Here is a 27,961-nt window from a genome sequence, read left to right as displayed (position 1 = left end):
CTCCTTACTGGTACATCGATCTTAAGACTAATAAGTAATTTACTAATAAGTATATTTTACATAAGAAAGTGTCCAATAGCACTACATACAATCATTGTAAAGGGAAAGACACTCCGTTCTTGTGTTTAATTTTTTCACTTAGCACTTGAGAATAACTTTTTTCATTTACTATTTATTCAAATGGTTTTGTCCTTTTCAATCTTCTCGCTAGGCCCGTGGTGTCAAGAAGTTGAATAGCCTCGACATTCGTGATGGTGGAGCCTTTTTTCGTGGGCTCCAGCAATTTTAATTACAACGGCGAATCCTCTACATTAACGTTACAATGGAGGTCATTTATAGAGTAGCTTTAGCGGTTCAAGCGTTTCATGGTGATTTTGAAAATGTTTGTATATACTCTTAAAAAAAACAAACAAACTACCATAATGTAATTCTTATTTTAAAAAAATGGAGCTATATCTAAATTATTTTAGTTTGCTTATTCCAAAAATATTATTTTAATGATCCATGTAGAGTAAGAGTGTTCAATCAGTACGTTGCTATTATACTCTTTAAGGAGTTAAATAATATACAATATACATTTTGTTAACATAAATAAAAAAATCCGGAATCCAAAATGAGGGCTGTGTATATGAACGTGAATCAATGGTCACACGAATCACTGAATGATCTTTTGTGGGTGTTTGAGTTGATAGTGACGCCGCTTGGATGAGGATGATGTCATGGCCTCCCTAGGCATTGTATAGTCTTAATATGGGAGAGTTTTATTCAGAGAGAGTTTAAAAAAAATCTTCAAAATATCTAGTCTATATAACAAGCACTGCACAAATGAAAGGTGATAAATGTTAAAGATTTTTTTATTACAATGTAAATGGCCTTACGAGCGATCTCTTTCAGGCAACCACTCAAGTGGAAAAACTATTACTATAGTAAGACAAACAGGAACACAAAAACAAACTAAACTAAAAAAGGATAAAAAGTGCACATGATCAGGATAATTTAAGATCATGTGTACTTTTCAGTGTCAGTTGGTAGTTAGTACAAAAGTTAGGGATACGATGTGGACAGTTAATGTTTGTACAGAAGAAATTTAAAGGATGATAGAGAAGGAGCTAAGCGAATAGGGACGGGAAGTGAATTCCATAGCCTAACTGCAGAGACTTTAAAAGATTCGCCAAGAAAGGAGGAGTTATGCGATGGGATTTCAAGGCTATAGTTTTCGTAAGAGCGTAAGCTATAGTTATGGGCTCCCAAAAATTTGAAGTCATTTTTGAGATAGGAAGGAGTTTTAGTATGAACAGGATGTTATATAGGGATGGAGAACGTGAGCATCACGTCGCTAACGAATGGGCTACCGCTTACGGAAATTAGAGATATGATTGTACTTTCTTAGACCGAATATAATTTCGATACAGAAAGTTTAGAGACTATTCAGTTTATTTATCGATTTCTCGTTTAGATCGGAAGAGCAAGAATCGGCGTAGTCCAGTAATGGCAGGAGGAGATATTGTGCCAGTGAGGTTTTAGTGCTAAAAGTGTGAAATAAGGGTTGTAAGGAAATTACTAAGAAATCGAAGGATACTGGACATACCATAATTTGCGGCTAACTTCTATAGCATGCTGTTCCCAGTATTAATTTAGAATATTTACCCCCAATTTTTTTACTTTATGGCTAATATTTAAAGTCACACCGTCGATATGTACAGGAGGTACTGGCCCAATCAATTCTCGTCGTGAAATAAGGGTTGCCAATAATTATTAATTTACTCTTGTTGGGATTGATTAGTAGACCAGAGGCCGTTCCGAAGATAGCTCAGGAGGCCGCATTATGCGACGCATATGTTTCGACTCGAGAGATAACAAAACAGATTACTGTGGCATCTACATTTCTCCAGTGGTATCTCGAAAAGTTGCCAACATTCGAAACCAGGCTAACGCACTTTAAGATGTTTTCATTGGTGAATCGTAGAAAATTAATTGATATATTGTTTGCGTTTAATATTTAACAATTATATTGATTGCCCCAACGCCACGCATCCCATCATTCCAGTCCCTCCTTTCTGAAGAACACGTTTTAGTCAAAACTTACCGATGTCCAGATTGAGTATTCCGACAAACGAGCTTAGTTGCTCCCGTCACACTTTAAAAATAAGTTTTAGTAATTTTAATTGTTTTGTTTAATATTTGTATCTCTTCGCGTTAGCCTAAATTGTATATTGTGATTCTTTTACCTACTGATTTATTGTATCAGTGTGCCGAGCATTGGCAAGCTTTTATCAATAAAATAAAATAGCTCCTAGTTGGTTTTGGCAGTTTTTACGGATCTTTCAATTTCTTTAAGACAGTGTTACTAATTACTCGGTATTGTTTCTATTCGTATAATCATTCTATATTACGATATTAACGTTTAAGTCTATTTAAAACCTTAGGGGCTAGTTACATTCCACAGAGGCGAGCAAAAAGTAGACCGGTCTTCTAAATAGGAAGTAGAATTTAGTGAAGGAAGCTAACGGGTTTTTGTAGATCAAATACATATTTGACGTCCTTAGGTACGTCTAAAGTGGAAGTAAAAAGTGATTTTTACTTCCACTTCGATCAATCTGATATGTAAAACACATTTAACGATATTTTAAAAGAATTCCGTATATGCCTGCTCATAAACTATAAAAAGCTTAAGATATTTCTTTCCAAGATAAAATTTTATTATAATTATAATTATTTTTATTCATTTCCTAAAAATACTACAATATACACCAGTAATATGACGGAGAAAGTTTGACTTTAACGTTGTTAATTTGTAAGCGCTAAGACACTAACATATGCAGCTGACAGTAAAGCCGTTACTCCGACATATATAATAAATTATTATTATATATGTCGGAGTCATTATAAATATTAACAAGTGAGGCGTGTTGGCCTAAGTAACATCAACGTGTGACTCATATCCCTGAAGTCTCAAGTTCGATCCCCGGCTGTGCACCAATAGACTTTCTATGAGCGCTCGAAACCGGCTAGCCTTTGCCAAAAATTCTTATCACTTAAAAAGGACTTAAAAGGAGGCTTATCACTTATATATATACTTGCCTATATTAGAATAACAAATTGTCATGAAATATACAGAAATCTGTGGCCCAAACCTAAAAAGGTTGTACCGCCGATGATTTTTTATATTACCAGTACATTCTTGAACCTCCGAATACCTCCAGTATATAATATAGGTCACGTTCTTTGACGTACAACACTATATCGATGTATGCAATACTTGCATCAATTTGAGAGGTTGGCGCCCGACAAAGTGAAAGGGAGCTAACTGATCACGATTATACAATATACGCTATTAACTAACAATAACGCATGAATACTTCCTTAAATCTTATTAGAATACTAGTCGTACTAGATTTAGATTAAAAATCAATATAGATAGATGATTACGATACTTCAAAAATATTTATATATTTACAGCTTAATTATAAAACTATTATGCAATTACTTGATTTTATAAAAAAAACCAGAAAACCTTTGCTATCCATAAATCGGAATGGGAGCTTGTTGACGCTGGACAGTGCGAGTCGAAAACACAGAAAAAGGTTATACTGAGGGTGATAATAATAATAAGTACTTTACTCATTCGCATAGAAAGAACATTAAATACGCCGTATTGTCCTTATCTTAAGGAAGTTTAAAGACCAGACTTTATTATGTGAAACACTACTTTTACTTTCGATTATAAAAAGGCGATTAAAATTAATTATATCCGGCTTAATAAAACCATTCGTTGGACGATATATCGTCCGCACCTCGTGACCTCGACCTAAGAGGTTATACTGGCATCGTTTGATAAGAAGAATTGTATAATATTTTTGTGTTACGTGTACGGAGAGTACAACTTTAGTTTCAATAATAATGCAGCGGCGCTACAACCCTACATGGGCAAACTGCATTCGTTTCTTTGATAATTTTAATTTTTATATTATTTAGTGATCAGACTTCTGTGCCTGATATATGTCGTTGATTTTTGGATTATAAAACTTGCCTTATCGATGCTTGGCTTCAACTTACATGTTAATGGCATATTTAAAAGATAAAATCTATTGGGACCAGCCGTAATTAAAAAAATTAGAGACGCACGCTTTAGGCCAACATTGCGTATTGCTAAAATGTCTATGGGATCTCTATTTCCACAAAAATATTCATATCTACTTAATAATTCTTTTAATTTACGAGAATACTTCATATTCAAAGATCTACTTTACCTACTACCTACTTGACCTACCTACTTTAGCGATTGACACATTTGTATATTAACTGCGATTTCAGTGCGTACATCAAGATGAATGTTAACTATTTGATATAATTTTTAGAGCCTATGGACAATATACCGGCAGATCAACAAAGTTATGTAATACATTAAGCATTTTAAAGACATAAGACATATCTACTTATATAGCTCTGATTAAATAACCGTGTTACTTGAAATAAAAACAATTACAGATGCAATGTGAGGCCTCAACTATGAGTATTTTATTCCATTAATTTCTGAATGAATTATTACAAGATATTAATTGTCTTTTCTTTATGTCTACTCTTGAAATGACTATCTAAAACTTGAGAGGAGTAGAAGTTAGCTTGTGGACGGTCAGGAGGAGGCTTTTTGTTGGTCGACTTCAGTTGGTTGTCTGTGCTTCATGGACTCTAGAGGACTGGAATAAAGTATAGTTTTTTGATTAGGCTACATTATCTTTGTGTGGAGAGGACCGATGCCGGCGAGTGCTGTAAAGCCCACAGGAACACTATCTGGAAGTGTTTCGAAGAAATCAATCGAGCTTAGAACGTAAATTTCCTTAGGTGCCCGGTTTTTTGCAAAAGTGTTTATATAGTTTTATAATGGTTCTTTAGTTTTTCGAAAGCAGGAGCTCCGACCGCTGTCATTATATGTTGTGTAACGAAGCCATAATGGTACACAAACACGATACACGTGCGATGCCAATCGTTACGTCAGTGGAAAATACGTTTAAGAATAAGTTAATCGAATTAAATTTCGACGGGACGATAAACGAAGTATAAAAAAACTATTTATATAATTAGTTTTGTATATGTGACACTATAACAATAATTTAATAATGTTATACCTGAGTGAGTACTAAAGTAACTTTAGGTGAGTTTAAAAAAAAATGGTTTAAAAAGGAATTATATCCGTTCAGATATGGAAAGGTCGTTCATCACGACGTTTTTTCAACGTCAAGTAAAGTCTATTATGTAATAAATATATTAAATATATAGCTTAAATCCGTTGAAAATTGTAACAACACATGATATTTTCCTTCTTAACTGCATTAATTATTTTTCTAAATAATTTCCAAATTAATGTGTCATGATGTGATCAAATTACATTTTAATTTGATAATCTATTAAGCGGCGTAATTATAATTGTTATCATACATAAGTTAATTATTTAAAGTAAATTCCAAATAATCATTTAAACGTTTTTGTTATTTTCGATCTCTTAGATGAAAAACTTTCGGAGGTGATTCACTACCTTAGACAATAATTCTAAACTCTATGGCTTAGAATTCGGACAGAGCGCATTTAAATATAGAGACAAGAACTCTATGGAAGTATTTTTGGAAAACTTTGGGATGTTGGTTTGGTCTATAGTTAGGTAAATATAGATTTACCTTACTTTAGACTTTGTAACTTACAAGGAAAATATAGTCACTAAAAACCTTGACAAATATAACTATCACACTCTATCATAACGGAATCTATTTACCCTTAGTATTTAACTTTAAGCATAAAGGTTAATTAAGGTAATAAACTATGAAAATTAATGTGAACAGCTAATCCAATAAAACGTCAATGTAAGCAAGTGTCTGGTTATTGAAATCATTATAATAATTTCACATTGATTTTTTTCATTCAACGGGAATGAATTTGAGTTATAAGAATATAGTATATGCATATAGGTAAAGAGGTAGGCCAGAATAAAGCCCTACCATCACCCATGCACGACTTTAACGTCGGAAGGTTGTTGTCAGCCTTTAAAGATGTACACTTATCTTGAACTAAAATACGAAACTGTAACATCCAATAGTGACAGCAATACAGATCTCGTTGCGTGCAAGTTTGAAGTTGTTCTCTTAATATTCGTCACGCTGTTGTCAAAACCTTCGCGCAGTACAAAAACTCATTATTGGCATCGCGTCCCACGAAGTAGAGGCGTCATAAAGTGCCTAGCTCTTCATGTTATTTGACGAATTTAATTCGAATTTTTATGAGATACGAAATCAATAATATTTTAATATTCTTAACTTATATTGTTATACTAATAATTTAAAAAGGATACATAGACTACTAAAACAAATTTAAAAAAACTTAGTGTGAAGTGTATCTTTAATGCTGCCAGCATTCTAACATAAATCTTAATTAGTGCTTGTGCACTTGAACCCCAACAGCTGGTAGATTTTAAAGAAATACATTTTATAACTATGTACATAGATAATGTTTAAACAACCTTAACATTTACGTGATTAATTTTAAACTTTAAATAAAAGGTTAACAAAATAGAGCGTGACAAAGCGACACTTCATTGTCGTTTTTGTTCGGTTTCTGTTATTGATGTAAGCTATTAAACGTTGCAAAATATTTATATTGTCTACTATGAACAATTCATGAATATACATACAGGTAAACGAAGTTGCTACAAGATCTCCATGACACTAATATTGTTATTTATAAAGGATAAAAGTAAGATATACAAAATCAAATTAAACTTTGAAAATTCATTGACTTTCCCGCGCTTTTAATGTTTTGTTGTAGTTACTACTGCTAAAAAAAATACTCAAACCGTTATATATCAAATGAGTAGGGTTAATGTTGTACATTCAAAAAATGCACGTGTTACTCATAACGGAACTTCGAAAAATGTACAAGTAAATTTATAATTTACAATAGTTATTTTTTATATAAAATAAACCCTGACTACTGCTTACACTCCACGGCCGGTTCAGATTGGCCGTAAACATTACATATTATTAAATAACTGTTATAATGTAGGGAAAACCGGCCCAGATTATATCATAAGCACATTGACCTTCCAGACGAGGTGACTGGCTTCCTCTCACCGATTCAAAAGGACCCTAGAATACACGATTGTCCGGGAAGTGATTATATTCACACAAAATATTTTAGTTACGTATCCTAAAATACTGTGTACTTGAGAAATGATACATTATATTTTTCATATGTTAATATAGTATATTATAATAAACTGTTTACAAAGCGATGTTTGCTCACATTTTAGACTGCTTTTAGTTGCAATCCATATAAACAGTAAACAGTTGTTCCAATCGTGCTTATCACGAAAAAGGGGAAAAACTTGACGTCAAAAGATGTTAGTAACCTGTTAGTATCTCATATTGTGTACATTATGACTTACTAATCAAAATCCAATTTTTCTCACGACCTACACCTGAGGGTTTTAAAAGTTTTAACTATGACTCATGAATAACGTACGTAATATAGGGCTCAAATTGGTATCACACGTTTTGACCTCTCGTAAACTTTGTTTAGAATAAACGTGATCAACTTTAACTAAATTAGGTTACCTACCTAATGGACTAAGATCTAGTTTTAGAGGTAAGGCTGTCGAGTTTCAAAATACATTTAAACAGCAGCAATAGTTCGCGGTGTCATGTTTTTGAATCTCAGTCTAAAGGTAAGATTATATAATCCCAATCATCAATCTGTGGTCTCCTGAAATATCTAACTTGGAGGCTTGCCTTTGTGTACTAGCTTTAGGACAAGACTAAAGGAAGCACAGTTGAAATATTGTTTTTGGACCTATTACTTCTTAGAGTTATGTAAATAGTTATGTATGTGGCGGAGATACTTTTTAGGGAATCTTGTTGACTTCTAGTTTCTATAGCAATTTTGGAGGAGTATTGGCCTAGTGGCTTCAGTGGGCGACTCTCATCCCTGAGGTCGTAGGTTCGATCCCCAGCTGTGTACAGATGGACTTTCTGTGTATGCGTGGATTTCACATTCGCTTGAACGGTGAAGGAAAACATCGTGAGGAAACCGGCTTGCGTAAAACCCAATAAGTCGACAGGTTGTGTCAAGCACAGGAGGCTGATCACCTACCTATTTGCTTATTAGATACATAAATGATCATGAAACAGATACAAAAATCTGAGGCCTAGACCTGAACAGGATGTAGCGCCACTGTTTTTTTCTTTTTTATAGTTATGGTATTTTACTACAGTCTAAATTCATGTTTTCTATTAAAAATTTCGATAACAGCTCGTGACAAGATACTTAGAATTCTTGACTTTAAGTTATGATCAATAAACTTTAAGACCACTACAAATAAGGAATATTAGAAAACTAGAAATAAAATTAAATTAGAAACGATGATAAAAATTAACTGTAGGCAGACCAGGAATCACCACTTGCTACGGCCCTGACATACCTTTCACGCTTCATCCACATTCACGAACCTTCACGATGCATGCTCGTCGATTATAGGTACGTTTAGCCTGTCCCTCCGTAGTACCTGAATTTGGTCCTAGTACGACTAAGCCACGATCTTCATTATCCACGGTTGCCTTGTGTGTCCTACTTAATGACCGCTTCTTATTCATCCATTCTCCAGGGCAAAACCACCAGGGATTGGCTCCCTTTCCTATCATTGTCACTACTTTTAACCCACACTGCTGACGTATCTCACTATTAATTATCACCCAATGTTCCATTACACATACTTCTTCGCGCTTTCATTTCCATGGCATTTATTTTACTTGTATTCTTTTTCTGCTGTCCATCATTGCAGTACATAGGGAAGTGCTTATCCCGATGTTAACATACGCGATGTAGTCGAGCGTCGTTTCTTGGCTACATATAATTCTTTTGCGCTTGATCTTTAAGACGTAATAAAAAAATATATCTATGAAACAATTAATTAGAAAATGACGTTGGCTGTTCATATCGAAAGAAACAATGTGATTGTCAGCTGTGTAGCGTAGCGGTTAGACGTCACTCGTCAGTAGTGCGCGGGCGCAGGCGACGGTGAGTGGTTGTGTTGTGAAATTGTGTAGTGTGATGTCTATTTGAACCACTTAACTCATTGATCTCGTCCTGCGACCTCTGTACACGCGTAAAATGGTAAGGAGTATTAGGTTTTGTTTTATTATTATGTAGAACTTTATGACACAAATTGCTCAAATATAGTAATTAATTAAACTTAATATTTTGGTTTAGTGACCGCCTTTATCAGTTGTTAATAGTTTTAACAGGTCAACAATGAAAAGTGGTGGAAAACTATTATAAAATTAGCTATTGTTAAACATAAAATTTCGACGTAACGTAAGAAAAAAATTGTTATGAAAATATCTAATATATTCAAATAGTTTTGCTTTAAAAGACTCGGGAACATTGTTAAAGAAAATCATTTGTCTTAATCAATACAAGTGTATTGGTCACATTGGTGACACATTACTGCATAGATCTTTAAGACACTAACAATTATTTCGCCGGAAATTGAACTGAGGACTTGCAGCTTAAATGTACCACAGCAGCGTCTTATACCAATAAATAGAACAATTTCATGTTAATAATATAGAAACAGTTTTGTAAATCAATTCGATTTTTTTATAATACGTATTTTACTTATAACATACTTGTATAATAACTGTTAGGTAATGCAGGCGCCTGCATCATAACATAAATGGCATTTTATAATTAACCTAAATACCGAATTCTGTCAGATGATTACGCAAAATCATTATTATTCATACGTTTAGACAATACTATAATATTCCCATTGTTTTGTAAAAATGCTTACTGATTTTTTAGTCTTTGTTTGCTTTATGTCTAGTTGTTCTGTGACTTGAAATAATAATACATATAATAATATTTACTATGCACTAGGGATGACGTTTGCATTTTTAATATTAATCAAGAATCGTTAAAAAAATTTAATTCATGGAAATTGTTCTTTTTTTAATTAAATTTAATTATTCTTATATAAGGAAAACAACAATAATTATTTTTACAGCATATTTCCAGGTAATCTTAAAAACTACCAACTCCTAGCAATTTGTCTGCTATATTTATTATCTGAATATATAGGATCTGAACTTATTTACACATCTCACATAGTACAGTATTTTCCTACTACAAAAAAAAATAATATGACATCTTGAAAAAAATATTCGTTTTTGACAGTTCTCAATTAGCTTAAAGTCTTTTACAAACGATAATGGCGTCATGGTTTTCTTTTGTTTATAATAAGCGTTCCATTATGTATTGAAACGTGTTAATGTCAAGTAAACATGGATGGATTTGACAGTTTCGTGAACCATGGCTGACGTCATCGATCGTTTGCGCGGGAAATTACTCTTTCATATTTAATGGCGTCCATATAAGATGTATGAATATATACATCATATAATTAAACATAAATGTGTAATATAATATTGTTACAGACGATTTCATTAAAACAATTCTTCATCTTCATCGTATTGGGGAGTCTTCATGAAGTTTTCGCCCAAAGGACATTAAAGACACTAACGTTGGAGGAATTGGTGCCTTTGCAACCAGATTTTGTGCCAGAACGGGTTTCAGTGCAATGGATCTCAAGTAAATATATGAACTCATTCTTAAATTATGTCTAAATAGTTCTTTATATGATTTTTAATTTATTATATAAGTCAAATGGCAGTAGTAGACATTTTAAGGTCAGTCAAGAACATGAATGAACATTTAACAACGAGAACAAAAAAGCGAAATTATAATCTGAATGATACTTAAGCCATAAAGTAGAGAATTAAATAACATAGATACAAGCAGAACCTATCTTTTATCCTTATCCTTACGACTGACAATAGTGTGCCTTTCTTCGTGGCAAGAATATATCCAGACGAGGTATGTAATCAAGGGAACCACGGCCACCAGACCGTTGTTGGTAATATGCCTTTTAATCTATTAAAAAATGTTTTGAATTATTTTGATATATAATTCAAGTCAAACCATGGATAAAAATATTAGGTGGGATATAAATCATTATACCTATCAAGGTAGGGTTGTTACAGTGCGATGAACCAAAATAGGGCTTAGTAAATATCATTAAAACAGCCTAATCGGGCTGGGTTATACGCATTTAATACATGTGTCTAAGGAAAACAATAAGACCTGCTAACCTATTTGTTTCCTGTTATTACTAAACAAAACAATGTACGCAAGTTAATTCTGAATTTAAAAACTCTCTGCGTACGTTTCGCCATTATTTACTTTGCAATACGCTTACGTAACAATCCTAGTGAATTATTCCGTTCAGAAACTGAATATTATATTTGTGTCGTAGCCTTTAAGCCGTCACGATCAAATGCAACCAATATATACGTCATTTAAATACAAATTAGAAACATGTTCCTAATTTGAAATAGAGTCATAAATTAGTCTGAGTGTTTTATGGCTTTGACATTTTGATGGCAATTGTTGTTTTATTTCGGTATAAGTCTCTTTTTAATTATTTTTAATGCCCTTTAAAGTGAAATTCGGTAAGCCTGAATAACAGCGTAAAGTTTTTAAAACTTCAAAAAAAATAAATGTAAAGTTTGCTTAATAATGCTGCGGCATCTTTTGTTCTCGATAAACTCTTTTACAAAGGATTTATTTTGCAATGTAATAGGGTTTTTGTATATACTTCAAAATGATCATTACTTTGATCATTTAAAACTAATACTATACATCTCAAAATATTTATAATATTAGGTCCGTACATATGAAATTGCCGTTTTGTATGGGAGGAACAAAAAGTCGAATATTTTTTAATATAATATATTTAATTAATCAAAGTATGAACCATTGTTTTCTATGCACTTTGCCATCTCATAGGTAGTTCATTGATCCCTTTACTAAAAAAATAAGTCGGACGGGAATCAATAAAATCTGTGAAGGCGATTTGTACTGCCCCATCAGAGTTCAATTTTTTCCCTTGCAAGAAGTTGTCCAAATTTCGAAAAATATTAATCTGTTGGAGCAAGGTCCGGGGAGTACGGAGGACGTCTTAGACATTTTAATTGAAGCTGTTCTAATTTGGTAGCCGTCTGTTGTGCAGTGTGTGGTCTAGGGTTGTCGTGAAGTAGCAGTGGCGTGGAGCGATTGACCAGCCTAGGTTGTTTAGCCGCTAGCTTTTCCATCATGGCAATAGCTGACAATCATCTGACAGACATCAGCCGTAATAGTCTGGCCAGATTTGAGAAAACTGCAATGAACAATACCGGTACTAGTCCACCAAACGCTTACAAGTAACTTTTTTGGGGTTAATTTTTGCTTGGGGCAGGATTTGGCTGGCGGGCCAGGATCCAATTTCCGCTTCCACAATAGCCTTCATTACTTCATTATCAACTTGATCTCTTGACGTCTCAGGCCGTCCACGGGGCTTGTTTTGCAGGTCGAAATTTCCAGAACGAAAACGTTGGAAGCAAAAACGAACTGTGTTATCTTTTGCAACATGACCGCCATACACATCATTCACCCTTCGAGTCGTTTCCGCAGCACTAGTGCCACGGCGGAACTCGTACTCGTAAATAATGCGATACTTTAAGTTGTCCATTTTATAAAATGAGTGACGCAAACAGAAAAAAACAGAAGAAAAAAACAAATGAATGACGGTCATCGAAGCACAAACACATGAGTAAATAGCTGTACAAATTTGAATTTCAAATTCCTTACCAAAGAGGAGAACATCGTGATTAAAGTGGCCAGTACGAAATACGCCAATTTCATATGTAAGGACCTAATTTAAAAAAAAATCAAAGGCTAATAATTCTTTTTCAGATATAGAATTCATAACAAGTAAGAAAACTGGATAATACACAAAGAAAATAACGATGTAAATTGGCTTGCATTTAACATTACACACTTTGTCCTTCATCTTCAAAAAATAACTTTGCGTACCGGATATATTAGAAGATAATCAAAAGTAAACAAACTTTAATTCATTTTGATATATATAAAGATGTGTATTTTTGTATGTTTATAAAATGATTAAAAACTAAAATGTAAAAGAAATGTTCCAGCTTTGTGAAACCATAGCAGACATTTGTATATATATTTTGATTTAGCAAATAATATTATGTAACCTTGAACGATAAACATTGTACTGAAATTACGTACAACGAAACGGCAACCTCAAGAAATTATGTAATATCTCAATTATAATAAAAAAATCGTTGAAAAAATGTAGGGAGATATCGTGCTGCTGCTTCTTCATTGACCTACAGGGACCCTTAATCAGTCTAACTAGTAACTGGGACGAAGACCCTAGTGGCTAAGGTCGAGAAGTTTGGTAGTATCATAAGCGGTCTGAATAACTTTGCGGTTTTAGGTTATGACGTCATCGTAGTGATTGTTTTAGCGTCCATGAATTTTTACTACATAACAAGTGTTACTAAGCAAAACAATCGTCACAAAAATAAATACAAGATATTTTTTTTCTTATAAATTTAAACCATTCTCGAATCGACTTGAACACACAAAACATCTTATCAAAATTGGTCCCGTACAGAAGATTTTTATAAAGATAAATTACGATAAAAAATTACAATAAAAAATATTTTCAGATTCCGAATACATAATTGCTGAACCTGGTGCCATTTATACATACAATGTGGTGACAGACAAATTTACAAAGCTGATAAATGAAACTGATTTGGTAAGTTTTTCTTTACTCTAGAGTTGAATCCAGTGATATTTGAGCTTCAACATACGACACTCAATCCTGAGGTTCGATCCCCGGCTTCCAACCATCCTTCCGACCAATGGATTTTCTGTGTATTACTCGCTCGTACGGCAAAGGAAAACATCGTGAGAAAACCGGTTTTCTCGTATGTCAGATACAAAAATCGATGACATGTGTGAAGGCTGATTATATGACTATGAAATAAAAAAATGATTGGAGGCTCTCTCAGACCCTTTTAGAGTTGTAGCGCCATTATCATTATTATTAGAGCGGATAATTAATAAAAATATGTATATATAATAGAGGATATAATTAAGTTCGACCTTTACTCTCTATTTTATTTATATTTTATACAAAATTTAGTAGAATACAAAATTTATCTGTGATCGCTATATATTTTTTATTATTTTAATTATTCATTTATACTATTTATTAGGTAAATAATTTATTTTTATTAAGATATCAATGTGAGTTTGTTGAAAAACAAAACAAACTAAAATATTTTAGATTTTCTAGATTTAATTGTTGTAAAGTTAGATAAAGTAATATTACATATGTAATGAACAGTCGAAACTCAAGGCGAATAGGTAGGTCCTGAATTCGAGACAAAAAATACTTATTTCGGCTTTAGGCGAAGGATTAACTTTCGATTTTATTTTTCAGGCATATTTAATACCAAACGCGGTCGCATCATTTTCCAATGATCAACAATACCTATTACTGGTTTCGGAAAGAATAAAGGTAAGTACTAAACATTTGGTTTAAAAAATGGAAAATTAATTGGCCACACAAAAAGATGATTATTCTAATCTGTGCAGATTAGGAAAAAAATATCTAGCTTTTGATTTTCTATATTTTATTTTTGTATATTGAAATTGCGTCTGTGGTTCAATAATTGATACGGTGAGTATTAGAAAATACTTGTTTCATTCACATGTAAGAAAAATAGGCCCTGTAATTTCCTGTCACTCGTACCAATTGATTTTCAGTCTGTTTTGTCTTGGAGTGGGCAGCTGTAAAACAAACATTTTAACAATTAAAATAGTATTACATTATTTTTAGAATTTTTTTTTCTTAGTTCACATCTCTCTGTCAAATTGTGTTACACAGAAAACAAATTACGCAGAATTTAAGGGCATTAAACCGCGAAAGTATAAGTTCATTTTTTTAAATTAAATTTATAGATTAATCATAAAGTTAATCAAATTTGTAATAACTTTTTTATTTCTATGGAATACTATGTGTGGCCGAACTATCGATTTCGGGAGAGTTTAAGTTAAATCCGCACGATTTTTAGAAGAGATTTTATCTTGCGACATTCATCCCCGATTAGTGCCAATGAACCAATGGACGTTCTGGCTATGCGCGTATATAACATTCACTCGTGCGGTGATGGAAATCATCGTGAAGAAAGCTCATTAGACCAAAATAGTCAACGGCGTATGGCAGGCGCAGTAGGCTGATACTTGCGTATTGAAAAATTATCACGTCTCGGAAAACTGTGGCCAAAACCCTATACGGTTGTAGCGCCACTAGTTTTTTTAAATATTTACACCCATCCCATGTATTTATTATCTCTTTAAAAGATTTCTCAGAAACTGTTCAAATATTTAGTACGGACATTAAAACCTCGTTTAACGTATTTTTCGTGCCTCGCTACACTAAACTACAGCAATAAAACACTTAGTTAGTTACTTCAAACTTGTAGGTAACATCAGCTGTATGGGAGAGATAATCCTTTTATTGTATATTTTTGGTCCTTTTGCGCAATAAATATTTCTCGTAATATGGAAATAGGATTCAGGCGAATCGTTTTATAAAAGTTCGATAAATTGAGACATAAAAGTATATAAGAAAATATTTTGATATTGACTAATTTCGTCATACGTATCCAGTTCCCTGCGAAAGTATTTTTCTCATATACGCAGTTTCACTTGTATTTAGATTAATGTAGAAATGTCTCACAAATTAAAAACTGTACAAATATATTGATATATTTTACTGTAAATTAATAATCTTGCGGAATATAAAATTAATATTCACAAAACATAATAAATTATATATATTTAAGTGTGTTCACAAGACCTATTGTTTCACAGGTATACAGATATTCAACTTTGGCAAAATACTCAATATATCATCTGGAAAGCAAGTAAGTGCCTTAATGCTCATTTGCATAAATATTTTACTTCGTGTGAAGCGAATTGATTCGTTATGCTAACTGTAATTGTTGAATTTTCGTAGTCAATATTAATATTTAATTTTTTTGACTCATCTTACGGCAAAAAAGGATTTGTGACGACGTCGCTATGGTTGGTAATGAGATTGGTGCCATGTTTAATATAATAAATAAGTGGCGTAGTTAAACGGATTTTTTTTAATTATGTATTTTATCGTTGTTGTTGTTTTAATTTCATACCATTTTCTATGCTCATATTATACAAAGTAAATATCAAAACGAATCTATATATTACGATAAATACAAATCATAATTTATGTTTTAATTTAGATTTCATCTAGTTCTTTTTACAAAGAGCAAAGTCTACATTGTAATTAGACTTAACTAAAGGAGGTTGCATAAATATATTTTTTGCTAATGCTGCGCCAAAACAATAGCGTATACGAAAATTACTTATCTATGGCATCTTGGCATTAACGCATGCGCGGATGAATTATTTATTTTATATTATTTAATGAAGTCCTATAAAACTGTAACTGAAAAAGTTTATTTCGCCGATACAGGGAAGAAAAACCTCAATCAAGCGAGAATTATAGTAACTATAGTAGGAATCACGTCACCATGTAATCCTTACAATTTAATAAATATTCACACATTGAATTAAAAAATAATGCAATAAAAATCATGGTTGCGTGGCTCGTGAAATTTCCGTGACATCGGACGAAATAATTAAATATTTCACCACAGACTTATACGTTCTTTACAGAAGCTATATGGAAAATATTAATGATATACAAATTGAATAATATTTAGTTTTGTCAATAAATTATTTAATAATAGTAAAACGAGTCTCATTACTGTGTCTTGAGTCGTAAGAGCGTCGAACATTTTAGTTAATACAATTTGATGATTAGGCTTTAAGTTAAGATACGGATGCAAAGTTATCCGAGTGTCGAGTTTGTTTAAAGCGAACCTAAAATTCGACTGAAATATTTAATAAAGGCTAGATCAAGGGTAGGAAATTAAAAATCAATGGCGCTACAACCTGTTTAGGTACCTCAGATTTCTGTATCTGTTTCATGATCATTTGTTAATCTATTAGGAAATTAAAAACTAGATTAATTTCTTGATTCACTTTACTAATTTTACATTAACTGTATCTTACTTAAAAGTTAGGCGAAGAATGCCCAAGCGCTTGTACTTTTTTGAATCTCTAAATTGGAATCTTACTGTTGGCCTGAAGGGCCTTGACAACTCAGTTCGGGCTGTTTTGGCGAGCGTAGTTCTAGTAGACTAGCGCAAGCGCCTGCGAGACTCGGACCTCGGATCGGGCCATCTGCGCATGTGCCACAGCTAGTATATTCTATTCTCTCCAATTGACCATCTCACTTCAGGTAGATGTTCGATGTAAATTCATAAACAAGAGATTGATTCTATGGCACATGCGCCGTTAACGTTAAGATTCTTAAGGACATTGTAATGATCATTGATTTCATAAAAAATGTATAGAATTTAATTAAATATATGTTAAAAGCATGCGGTATACTATATAATGTAAAATTTTGGAGCGTTAATCAGTGTATAAGCGTTAAGTATGACTTCCGTATAGCCAATACGTTTCTGACGGACGGAAGTCATGTCCACGAACGTCAAAACATAAAAACTTTAAGAGGGTATTAGGTTGTCACAAGGTTTGTAATATTTCCAGATCTATAGCAAAAATTGGAAAAGGACATTTACAAGTGGCCATTTGGGATAAAGGCCATGCTTTAGCATACGTTGAGAAGAATAATGTATTTTATATCTCTGATGCAAACCAACCGGAGGAAGTAAGACAGTTGACCACTGATGGCGTTCCAGGGAAGGTATACTGCGGTGTCGCTGATTGGATATATGAGGGTAGGTCGAAAGTGAACTGAAAGATGGTTTTAAATAATCTTTACTGTTCTTCGTTCGTCAAACCGTTTTTGTATGAATTTAGACAAATACTTGACAAATTGTTAATTAATAGGAGGCAAAAGGGCTGGAGGCTTACCTGATATTAAGTGATTCCGCCGCCCATGGACACTCACATTGCCAGAAGGCTTACAAGTGCCTTGCCAGCCTTCAACGAATTGGTACGCCCTTTTCTTGAAGATCCCTAAGTTGAATTGTTTCCACATAATGGTTGTACCCGGCAAAAACTTCCTTAAGAATCGCTCAGTTGCGGAACGACGGACATCGGATATGGATACTATTTGTATTCTGCTTTGACGTCCGATAATTAATCTCAGCTGCAGGTCCAAACAACTCCAGCTTACCATGGCAAAGCAGTATTGATAAACAATTATATATTCATTAATTGAAATTGTTTTCCAGTTGAGACTGTATTATTATTTATATTTAAATATTGCAGAGGAAATCCTAAACGCCGCTGAAGCGATGTGGTTCTCGAAAAATGGGTCGTACCTAGCCGTTGCCATCTACAACGACAGCTTAGTCGACTCAGCAGTTTTCCCTTACTATGGAGATCCCGAAGACCTAGACAATTTGTACCCTAAAATGATTGAATTTAAATATCCTAAGGTTAGTACTGTAATACAATAAAACTAATTATTGACGATATATATTGATATATCGTGATTCTTGAGATCTCGTCAGTATGTATTGTATGAGTGTGTGTGTGTTGATTTGGATGGGCACTCGGAGTAAGATGTTGGATCATATTTTTTATTAAGTAAAGTATTTTTATTATTAAAAAATTACAGTACATAACTGATTATGGAAATTTATAGTTTTAATGAACTTGCATGTTAAGTTAAGTTATAAGTGTGGCCTGTATTATGGCAATAAAGGCTTTACTTTTATCGTTCATTATTATGAAGCACGTCTTATCTGAAGAATGAACTTCTGTCTACTGATGATATTGTAGTCAATATCTATTGAAAGTGTAGTACGACCAGGTGATTCAATATATCTGACCTGTCTTAGACAAATTTGTGTATACGAGTATGTGATATTATTTGCTTAGTTAAATTTTAACAATATTCTTAAAAAAATATTACAATTTAATTTATTTAATAAAATTTAAAAACTCTTCTAAATATAAGATATGGTTATCCTATTTTTTTAATAATAAATTAAATTAATATTTCAACTTTCCGTTATGGTCAGGCAGGTCGGAAAAACCCAACCGTAGCTCTACGCGTATACGACTTAAGAGACGCTAATAAAGGTCCAATTAACATCAAAGCACCGATTGACGTCATCGGAGAAGACCATATTTTGGGTAGAGTCAATTGGCCCACCGATGACAATGTCATAACTCTCTGGCTCAACAGACGTCAGAGCATAAGCGTTTTGGTCGATTGTAACGTCAAACAGAACAGTTGTACAGTTCTCAAAGAGCAAATGGAGCCGGATGGCTGGATTGATATCCGCGAGCCGCTATTCGACGAGAATGGAACGAGAATGGTTGAAATCCAACCGGCCTTGTTTGACAAACAACGTTATTTCCACGTTACACGGTTTGACTTCAAAACTTTGGAGACGGAGGACCTGACGCCGGGCAATTCGACGGTGACGGAGATTTTGGGATGGAATCAGAAGACTGACACAGTGTATTTCATCGTTTCGCCGGGGAACGCGCCCTGGCAAAGACAGCTGTGGTCGGTTTCAAATGGGAATATTTTGTGTATGACTTGCAGCCAGTCGGCGTGTCATAATGTGGCTGGTATGTTCTCGCCCGGTGGTAGTTACGCCGTTTTGTCATGCAGCGCGTTTAATTTACCACCAATGTCGTACTTCTACATCGCTGAGGTATGTATAATTTTTTTTAAATTTTATTGCCTCGCAAAATTTCGTTTAAATGTGATTTCAGTGGGTAAAAGGGATGTTTGTATAGATCGTTATTAAACCACTCCTTATATTGAATTTGTATTCGTTTTTACAACAAACTTCGAAGCGAAATGGGAAGGACCACTAGATACTTTTCCGGTAGAGAGCGCTGTTTGTTTATTCCATTCAGTTGAACGTCAACGTCACTATTTGCATCTCTGATACTTGAAATTTCAACCTCATGAGCGTAGCCTTGGTCAGTTGAATCATAAGCCACTGCAGTGTTGTTGTCAACTACAGATTCATCAGTTTCTGTCACAATGCTGGGTATGAGGCAACGCTTAATATTTCTTCTTTACAAACGTTCAGCTCGTGCAGAAGTTTCTTGACCCGACGCACTGTTCCAAGAAAACAGTGTTGGTACTGCAGATTTCTTTAAAAATCCGCTGAAGTGGAAAACCTAAAACAAGTTTAAAGTACTTAACATAACAAGTTGGTAGCAGTAGTAGTTTTATTGCTGTTTTATCACAACATTAACTAAATCATTTTATTATCTTTATGATACATACCACCTTAGAAACTAGTGCTTACAATATAACCTACAATAATTAGTTGCTCTCAAATTAATTATTCTCAATGCTCTTTCCCATTTTCTTCTTAGGGTAGGATTAGAAGGGAATTTATGTTAACCTATTTCTTCTTATCCAAAAGCCACACACCGACCCATTTAATAATAAAACGTAAAATATCACAAAGCTTTATGACTTACTATGGAGTTTGACAGCTTCCTTGTTACAAACATTTGGCGCCCTCTACAAGGGACAATTTGGACAGTAGAAAAAAATGAATTCAAAGCCCTCGTTAAATGTAAATTAATCAATAAAGCTTTTTTATAAATTTGACGAATTTTCAAATGATTCTAATTCTTGAGATTGATTTGCTCCAGTTCAAACAATTTGTATGACTCAAAACTTAGCGATTGATAAGAGTCGCGGAAAGACTCTTGCCAGTTTTTCTTCCCTGCTCTTCGGCCTTGACTTGCGAACTGGTAGTAAATGTACGTTCATAAGTGTACTTGTATACCTATATGGATAAAGTTATATTTAGTTTTTTTTGAGTATTTTATAATATGCTAGGAATATACCATTAAAACAAATATTGCATCACCGAGACTCGAGCATAGACGAATTCTTTAAAGTTACGTTATATACATTTAAAAAAAAAGAGTGTTAAATTACCGCGTGTCAATATACCCACCAGACCTAGTTTAAGTAAATAATGTCCCTTTTTAACAAAGGGGAGATAGGACGCTCTCCTGCTGTTTCTCAGCAACTGATCCACTATGCTCTCCTGTAATGATTTTGATATATTTTGTTTGACAGAAAAATGGATTTAAAATATTAACCGGAAATGGAAGATTAGTGGAAAAACTAAGTAATTACAAATTACCTATGGCGTTATTCAACATGATGCCCTTAGATAATGATTTAATGGCGCATATTAAACTGCAATTACCCCCAAATATGGAGAAGGGCAAAAAGTATCCCTTGATTGTCCGAGTGTACAGTGGTCCAGGAACTAATAGGGTTCAGGACAAATTTGATTTAGGTATGTACTTTTTTTTAATGGAACAGGGCGAAACAGGCACGAGGCTCACTTAATGTTCAGTGATAGCATAACACTTAATGCTAAAGGGCTCACCAGTGCGTTGCCGGCATTTTAAGAAGGTTCGCTCTTTTCTTGAAGGACCTTCAGTCGAATTGGTTCGAAAATACTTCAGTTGGCAGCTGGTTCCACATACCGGTGGTGCGCGACAATAATTGCCTTGAAAAACGCTCAGTCGTTGAACGGCGGATGTCGAGGTGATACGGGTTACCTCACGATATTAGAAGCAAGGGCTAATTATATTGATACGAACGCACCATACTAGATTACTAATTTTCCATTTAGGAGATAATTAAATAAAATTCCAGAATATTACAATGCATATTTGAGTGGCAACCGAAGTATAATAGTGGCTTCGATTGACGTCCGCGGTTCGGGAGCGATGGGTGTGGAAGCCATGCACGCGTTGAACAATGCCCTCGGAACTGTGGAGATAACCGACACGTTGGCGGCTATTAAGTAAGTTATTACTGTAATGGGCTAATTGACGTACTAAAGGAGGATGGGATCGTGCTGCCTCTTGCCTGTAAATATTTAAAGATTTTATGGTTTGTGGGTAGTCGCCCATTGTACCTCACGGACCGAACCCCACACTCCCCGCGGCTATGAGATTTAAAAAACCATTTCAGATAATTGATTAGTGACTGACTTACACAATTACAATTTTTTATGTTAAGTATTTAAGGCTATCCCAGCACAAATTGCTGTGTCAGTGTCTCGGGGTGGATTGCAGTACGCAATGGAGAGCTGGAGCGCTGAGACGCGCCGGCCCGTAATAACAATTAGTTATGTACAACATTAAATTAATGTAGTTTTATAAAAAAAAATCTGAAAATTTTCACGATATATTTTAAAGTCATGTTCTATATACATTTTCGTCATAAAATGAATTCAAAGTGTCAAAAATTGGCTATGTTTGGATTTTTTGTCTATCGAGCGAAGTAATTTAAATCTTGTATCGATCTTTCAAAATGGATAACCAAAGACAATACTACATAAACTACTCAACTCCACCAAATATTTTTTCCATTCGCCATACTTCAAGAAACGATGACAAAAAATGGAATGAAACAATGTGCTTTTTTAGAGGTTGGCGATCGAATAGGCCCTTAAGAATTCAACTTAAACAGTTTTTACAATCCGCCAAAACGCTATGCAAGATGGCGTCGCACGAGTTCCTATGACGTCATGACGTCCTGGTACGTACCAGGATACGTAAACAAACGTCACGTCATGTTTTAGTGCGTTCATTGACATTTACAAACGTACATCGTCGTCATTTCGTTAAATTTGTGACCATTGTGTCTCGTGACTGACGTATACAAACAAACAAACGTTTTTAAATCCATAACGTTTTTAAAGGCCAAGTTTTATACAGATTATTCTCTAATTTATGGAGCAGTGTTGATTTGGCCAAATAAGCCACTGCTCTATGGCAAATAATTGACAAGAAATAGAGTTACTTTCTAAAAAATCCGTTCTAAATTCACGCAACTCTTTAGTTTCAAAGCAACTTTTGCCGCGAATCGACCTTTGAACAAATTCTAACGCTTTTAACGTTTATTTTATTAGTTTTGATCTATTTCTAGGCGATTGGTTGAATTGTATAAATTCATTGACCCAAAACGAATTGGTGTATGGGGCTGGAGTTATGGCGGTTATGCCACAACCATGATGCTGGTTAAAGATAAAGAACATCTAATCGCTTGCGGCGCTGCAGTCGCCCCTGTTACCTCGTGGCTTTATTATGGTGAGTATTTAAAAATAGTGGTTTGACTTAGGGACCTTCAAGAGAAATACCTTAAAGGCCGGCAACTTAAAGAAGAAAGAGTACACTCTATTATTTTTATTTTAAAGTCGGTTAATAAATATATTTATATTAAATTTAACACTTTCAGACACAATGTACACAGAGCGTTATATGAACACTCCAGAAGAGAACTTAGAAGGGTATAGAAGGGCCGATTTAATGTCGAAAGCTGAGCAGCTGCGCGGGCGCCGGTACCTCATAATACATGGGACTGGAGATGACAACGTCCACTTCCAGCATAGCATGCAGTTCGCCAAGGAGTTGCAAAGAGCAGATATTGCTTTCGAACAGATGGTAAATATCTCGCAGTCATTGTAAAATACGAGTAATGTGTGATCGTTGTCACGTGACCGACGTATAAAATATATTATTTTCAATTTTGAATTTTTTTGATAAATTAATGATTATTTACATTTTGTTTTTAATGTAAAACATAACTAAAAAGCATGTTATTTTGTTTTTATTTATTGTTTATAATTAAAACGTTCTTGCGTGTCATACCGATTTTTCAGAATCTTATCTCTTATAGCAAAACTAAATATCATGATTACCTATTGTTTAGATGTAAATATATTTCCACAGAAAAGCAAGACCTTTTAAATTAATAGGAAAAAAAAGATTTTGTATAATTAAATCTTAATGTGGTTCAGCGCCATCTAGGGACATGTCCTATAACTAACAACGTATTCGTTTACACAGGACAAGGCTTCGTCTCCTTAAATAAAATACAAGACTTGATTAATACGATTCACGAGCATTCAAAGTAAAAATATTGCTAATACTGTTTTGTTAATTTTAAAATATGACAGCGAATTAAAAGTTGGTCTCTCAAAAATGGTTTTGGTGTCCAAAATGAGAAGCTTTCTAATTTAATGTAATTTATTACCTTTTTTAAAATTAAGCGCTAGTTCTATGAAAACCCAATAAAAGGGATACTGATCCTGACCTTTGTATGCATTTCAATATAATTTAATATTTGTATCGCTGATTTCGCAACTTTGGTAGTTAATAGCGGTACTAAAACTGAAAATTGTCAGGATCGCTATGACTTTTGGGAGTTATAGAGTATTAACACAGACTGTTTCAATTTTGATTGTATTTTAAAATGCACTATCAGATCTGTTAGTGCACCTGGATTTGAACACATGACCTCAGGGTTGGGAGACGTTTAAACGACTCGGCCAAAATTCCTGTATTTCAATTTCATATATTCTTTTCAGAGTTACGCTGACGAAAACCATTCTTTACACGGCGTGAGTCGACACTTTTACCACACGCTGGACCATTTCTGGTCTGAATGTTTTAATTTATAATTCTTAAAGTATTAAAGACTGTGATTTTAACGCTGAAATATGTTGTATGTATTATAAATTTATAAATGATCTGCCATAGAGTAGCTATATTTGAATAATTAATTGGTTTAAAATATTATTAATAAATGTACAATGTAGATTAAAAAATGTTTTATTTCCACCCATAAAAATAAAAAAGTATAGTGTAATACTGACTATAGATTTATATTTGTAATTCAAAATTGAAATAAATGAGGTATATCATTTATATAAGGAATAAATAAATATTTCTGGATACAGAATACGTTTTCGCTTCTAGAGACGATGATGACTATTTAATTAAAATAAAAATATCCCAGAAAATCGGGCACTAGTCAGTCAGTGTCCTACATAGCCAGTTCAGTTTATTTGACACTGCGAAAATACCAATCTAGCCAAAATCTGGAAAAAAATTTTTTATTTATAAACTTCTTAGTCTAGTCTCTATTAGTGGGTGCTCAATAGTGACACGATAAAAGTTCTAAAAAGTGTCAGATAGACATCTTAAAGTAAATAAAGTCCCTTTTAGAAAAGGGGAGAAAAGACACTCCCCTGATCCCCCGCCCCAGATCTACCCGATTATGTTGGTTGGTAGGCTATTAGTTGTCCTATAAAAAAACGAGGAAAGTATCCTAGTACTAAATTAAAACGGTTAGTAGTATATCTCTACAAAGCCCTACGAACTATAACAATACTATGTAAAAATAATTCTTACCCCCATAAACCTGATCTTACTTTGTAATTAATAGATGCCAGTTACATTCAGAAAGCCTATTCAAAATATTCTATATAAAGGACTCGATTCATAGATTATAGTTCTTGATTGACACTGATTGATACCATTAACTTTCAGTATATTTCTAAGATTATCTAATTTGAATACATTTGACAAATTTTTATGTTTCAATAAATAGTAGTTTTTCCTTATAGAATTTATAACAAAGGCTTTACTAATGAAAATTCCAAGTAAACTTTTTTCCAAAATCAAATGGCAAAATCTCATCAAAAGATGGTAAGTTTGAAAGTAACGATAATATTTTTATAGAAAGATAAACAAGATGTACATGTCTTATTCTTTTGCAAAGGAAATCAGACAGTTCACCCATGATCTTTAATTGCGGTCCAGATTTGGAAGACCGTGGAATATGTGGGGTTGAGGCATGTAATGCAGATAAATGTTATGAAGAACCACGTGTAGTGATTATTGGTGCCGGAATGGCAGGTCTTTCGGCGGCTGCTCGATTATCTCAACGGGGTATTAATAATATTGTGGTACTGGAAGCATATGAAAGGTACAATTTATTTGACAGCCTGCTTGATACGCCTTTAACCCAACTGTTTCTGACACACATGTCTTTTTCAGACCCGGGGGCCGAATACTTTCATGTTGGCTAGGTGATATTGTTGCTGAACTGGGTGCCAGTTGGAAAACTAAAAATTTAGCAACTCATCCAATCTGTTCTCTATCTACTTTTGAGGATCCTCCTCGGCCAGGAGTTCCTGGTGTTGAGCATCCCCGAGGTTTATTCAATAATGTCGTCTCTGGTAAAATGCCCTTTCCTTCCACGATTACAGCATATCATAAATTTCGTCAGATTGAAGAAGAAGCTGCCCAAATATATTGTCTCGGTGGAAATAAACAACAAGGCTCTCTTATTAATTTTATGAGCTTAAGAATTCAACAAGAACTACATGAATATCCCGAAGAACAGCAGCATGATGCTGCGAGGATAATGTTTGGGCTTACACATATGCTACATGCAAGGTGTGGAGATGATATAGGATTACTCTGTGCTGATCATTCTGGATGTTTTATGAACATGCCCGGGGGAGACGTTCGTGTTCCTTTAGGCCTTGTCGGCATACTCGCACCTCTTTTGCGACAAATTCCAGAAGGGGCAATACGTTATTGTAAACCTGTAAATTGCATTTACTGGGGTACCTGTATGAAGTCGGGCTGTCGTGCATATGTTTATACAACCGATGGTGAAGAGTTTCAGGCTGACTATGTCATTTTAACTCCATCTATAGGAGTGCTATGTTCGAATGCTGTGAATCTTTTCTGTCCTTCGCTACCCGCCTCTAAAGTAGATGCTTTAAAATGTTTATGTTTAGGCGCTTGTAACAAAATATATCTCGAATACTGCCGTCCGTTTTGGTATTGGCACAAAGGTGACCTTAATTTTACATTTGAACCACGTTCAATAGTAGATCGTTCTGATTGGACTCGGGGGATAAAGTCTATAGAAATGGTACCAAGTAGCAAGCATGTACTCAGTATATTAGTAGAAGGACCGGAAGCGGCTGTGATGGAAAATCTAACCGACAAAGATATAGCTGAAGGTATAACAGAGATTTTAAGGATGTATACAGGGAACCAGTACATACCATATCCTGCTACCGTGTTACGATCGTTTTGGTCTTCTGATCCTCATTTCTTAGGAGCGTATTCGACCGACTGTGCCAATACTGATGGGTATGCACAAAGAAGTCTTGCGTGTCCTGTTCCAGGACCGAGTGAGCCGATACCACCAATACTGTTATTTGCTGGTGAGGCAACGGTTCCTGGTATGAACGGGACAGTCGCTGCGGCTCGCCTGAGCGGGATAAGAGAAGCTGAAAGAATTGTAAAACTAACTTTACAGTACAAAGGTCCGCCATTGCCGTACGGGTGGTGTACTCCATGTCCACCGAGTGAACCAAAGAAAGAAAAGATGAAGACTTAAATTGTCGCCATCCTAAGCACTATAATATTTTGTCATTGTCACTAAACACTACAACCGGATTTCATGAATATACGTAAATTATTTGTACAAAAACTGTTTTCTTAATTTTGTTGACTCATTCTGAAAATATCCGAAATGCGCCATGTACACATTAAAGCGCTTAATTATTTTTTAATGTTTAAACACGCTGTAAAATTTCCGTTAAGTATTACATAGCATTTTATCCATTGTTTACGATAATTATCGAAATTTATGATATGAAATAAAACTCTGGCACGTTGCTTTGGCATACGCAGGACAGCGGCGCCAACTTGGCTGAGACTGGTTAAGTGAAAATAGGATTTTAATACTTTCAACTGTCTTTAAAAATTAAATAGCTTATGTTTTGAAAATAACAGTTAAGTTAACTGATAAGTTATCTATTCTAGGTTAAAACAATAACACTACAAAATGATAGTGTTTGTTGCAGTAAGTGGTGTTATAACGCGTGATTATTTTTCGCAAATTATGTTATCAAAACTTAAAACTAAATTTTTATTTCTAACTTGAAAATATGTATTTAAAAGTATTTTAATAAAGAGCTCGCTGTGCTAAAAGTCCTCGTTGAAAAGCAACGTTTCACTTTGCATAAGTTAAATGAGTTACAGTTCGCTGTATAAATTAATATTTGAATTTATTTTCATATCTAATCTAAAT

General features: G+C 34.1%; 2 protein-coding genes across 3 annotated transcripts; both read left to right on the top strand.

The window, feature by feature from the left end:
• The first annotated feature begins 8,997 nt into the window (after positions 1-8,997).
• On the top strand, positions 8,998-24,660 carry LOC123710790 (venom dipeptidyl peptidase 4-like). Its single transcript, XM_045662999.1, has 13 exons — positions 8,998-9,156; positions 10,479-10,632; positions 13,620-13,711; positions 14,402-14,479; positions 15,838-15,890; positions 17,626-17,816; positions 18,313-18,482; positions 19,071-19,715; positions 21,116-21,341; positions 21,707-21,857; positions 22,988-23,148; positions 23,297-23,502; positions 24,429-24,660. The coding sequence occupies exons 1-13, from the start codon at positions 9,154-9,156 to the stop codon at positions 24,519-24,521; spliced, it is 2,223 nt and encodes a 740-aa protein (XP_045518955.1). The 5' UTR covers positions 8,998-9,153; the 3' UTR covers positions 24,522-24,660.
• Positions 24,661-25,368: 708 nt separating this feature from the next.
• LOC123710791 (protein anon-37Cs-like) lies at positions 25,369-27,265 on the top strand. Of its 2 annotated transcripts, none has more exons than XM_045663001.1 (3): positions 25,369-25,551; positions 25,625-25,831; positions 25,903-27,265. In XM_045663001.1, exons 1-3 carry the CDS (start codon positions 25,493-25,495, stop codon positions 27,263-27,265), a joined length of 1,629 nt encoding a protein of 542 aa, XP_045518957.1. In that variant the 5' UTR covers positions 25,369-25,492. The 2 variants fall into 2 exon arrangements, with proteins under 2 accessions (XP_045518957.1, XP_045518958.1); XM_045663002.1 differs by having other exon boundaries at positions 25,438-25,551; positions 25,666-25,831.
• The last annotated feature ends 696 nt before the right edge of the window (positions 27,266-27,961 follow it).

Source organism: Pieris brassicae, chromosome 6, assembly GCF_905147105.1.
Source record: "Pieris brassicae chromosome 6, ilPieBrab1.1, whole genome shotgun sequence".
Classification (NCBI taxonomy): domain Eukaryota; kingdom Metazoa; phylum Arthropoda; class Insecta; order Lepidoptera; family Pieridae; genus Pieris; species Pieris brassicae.
The sequence above is the reverse complement of the archived record's forward strand: the minus strand, read 5'-3'. Positions and strand labels throughout refer to the sequence as shown.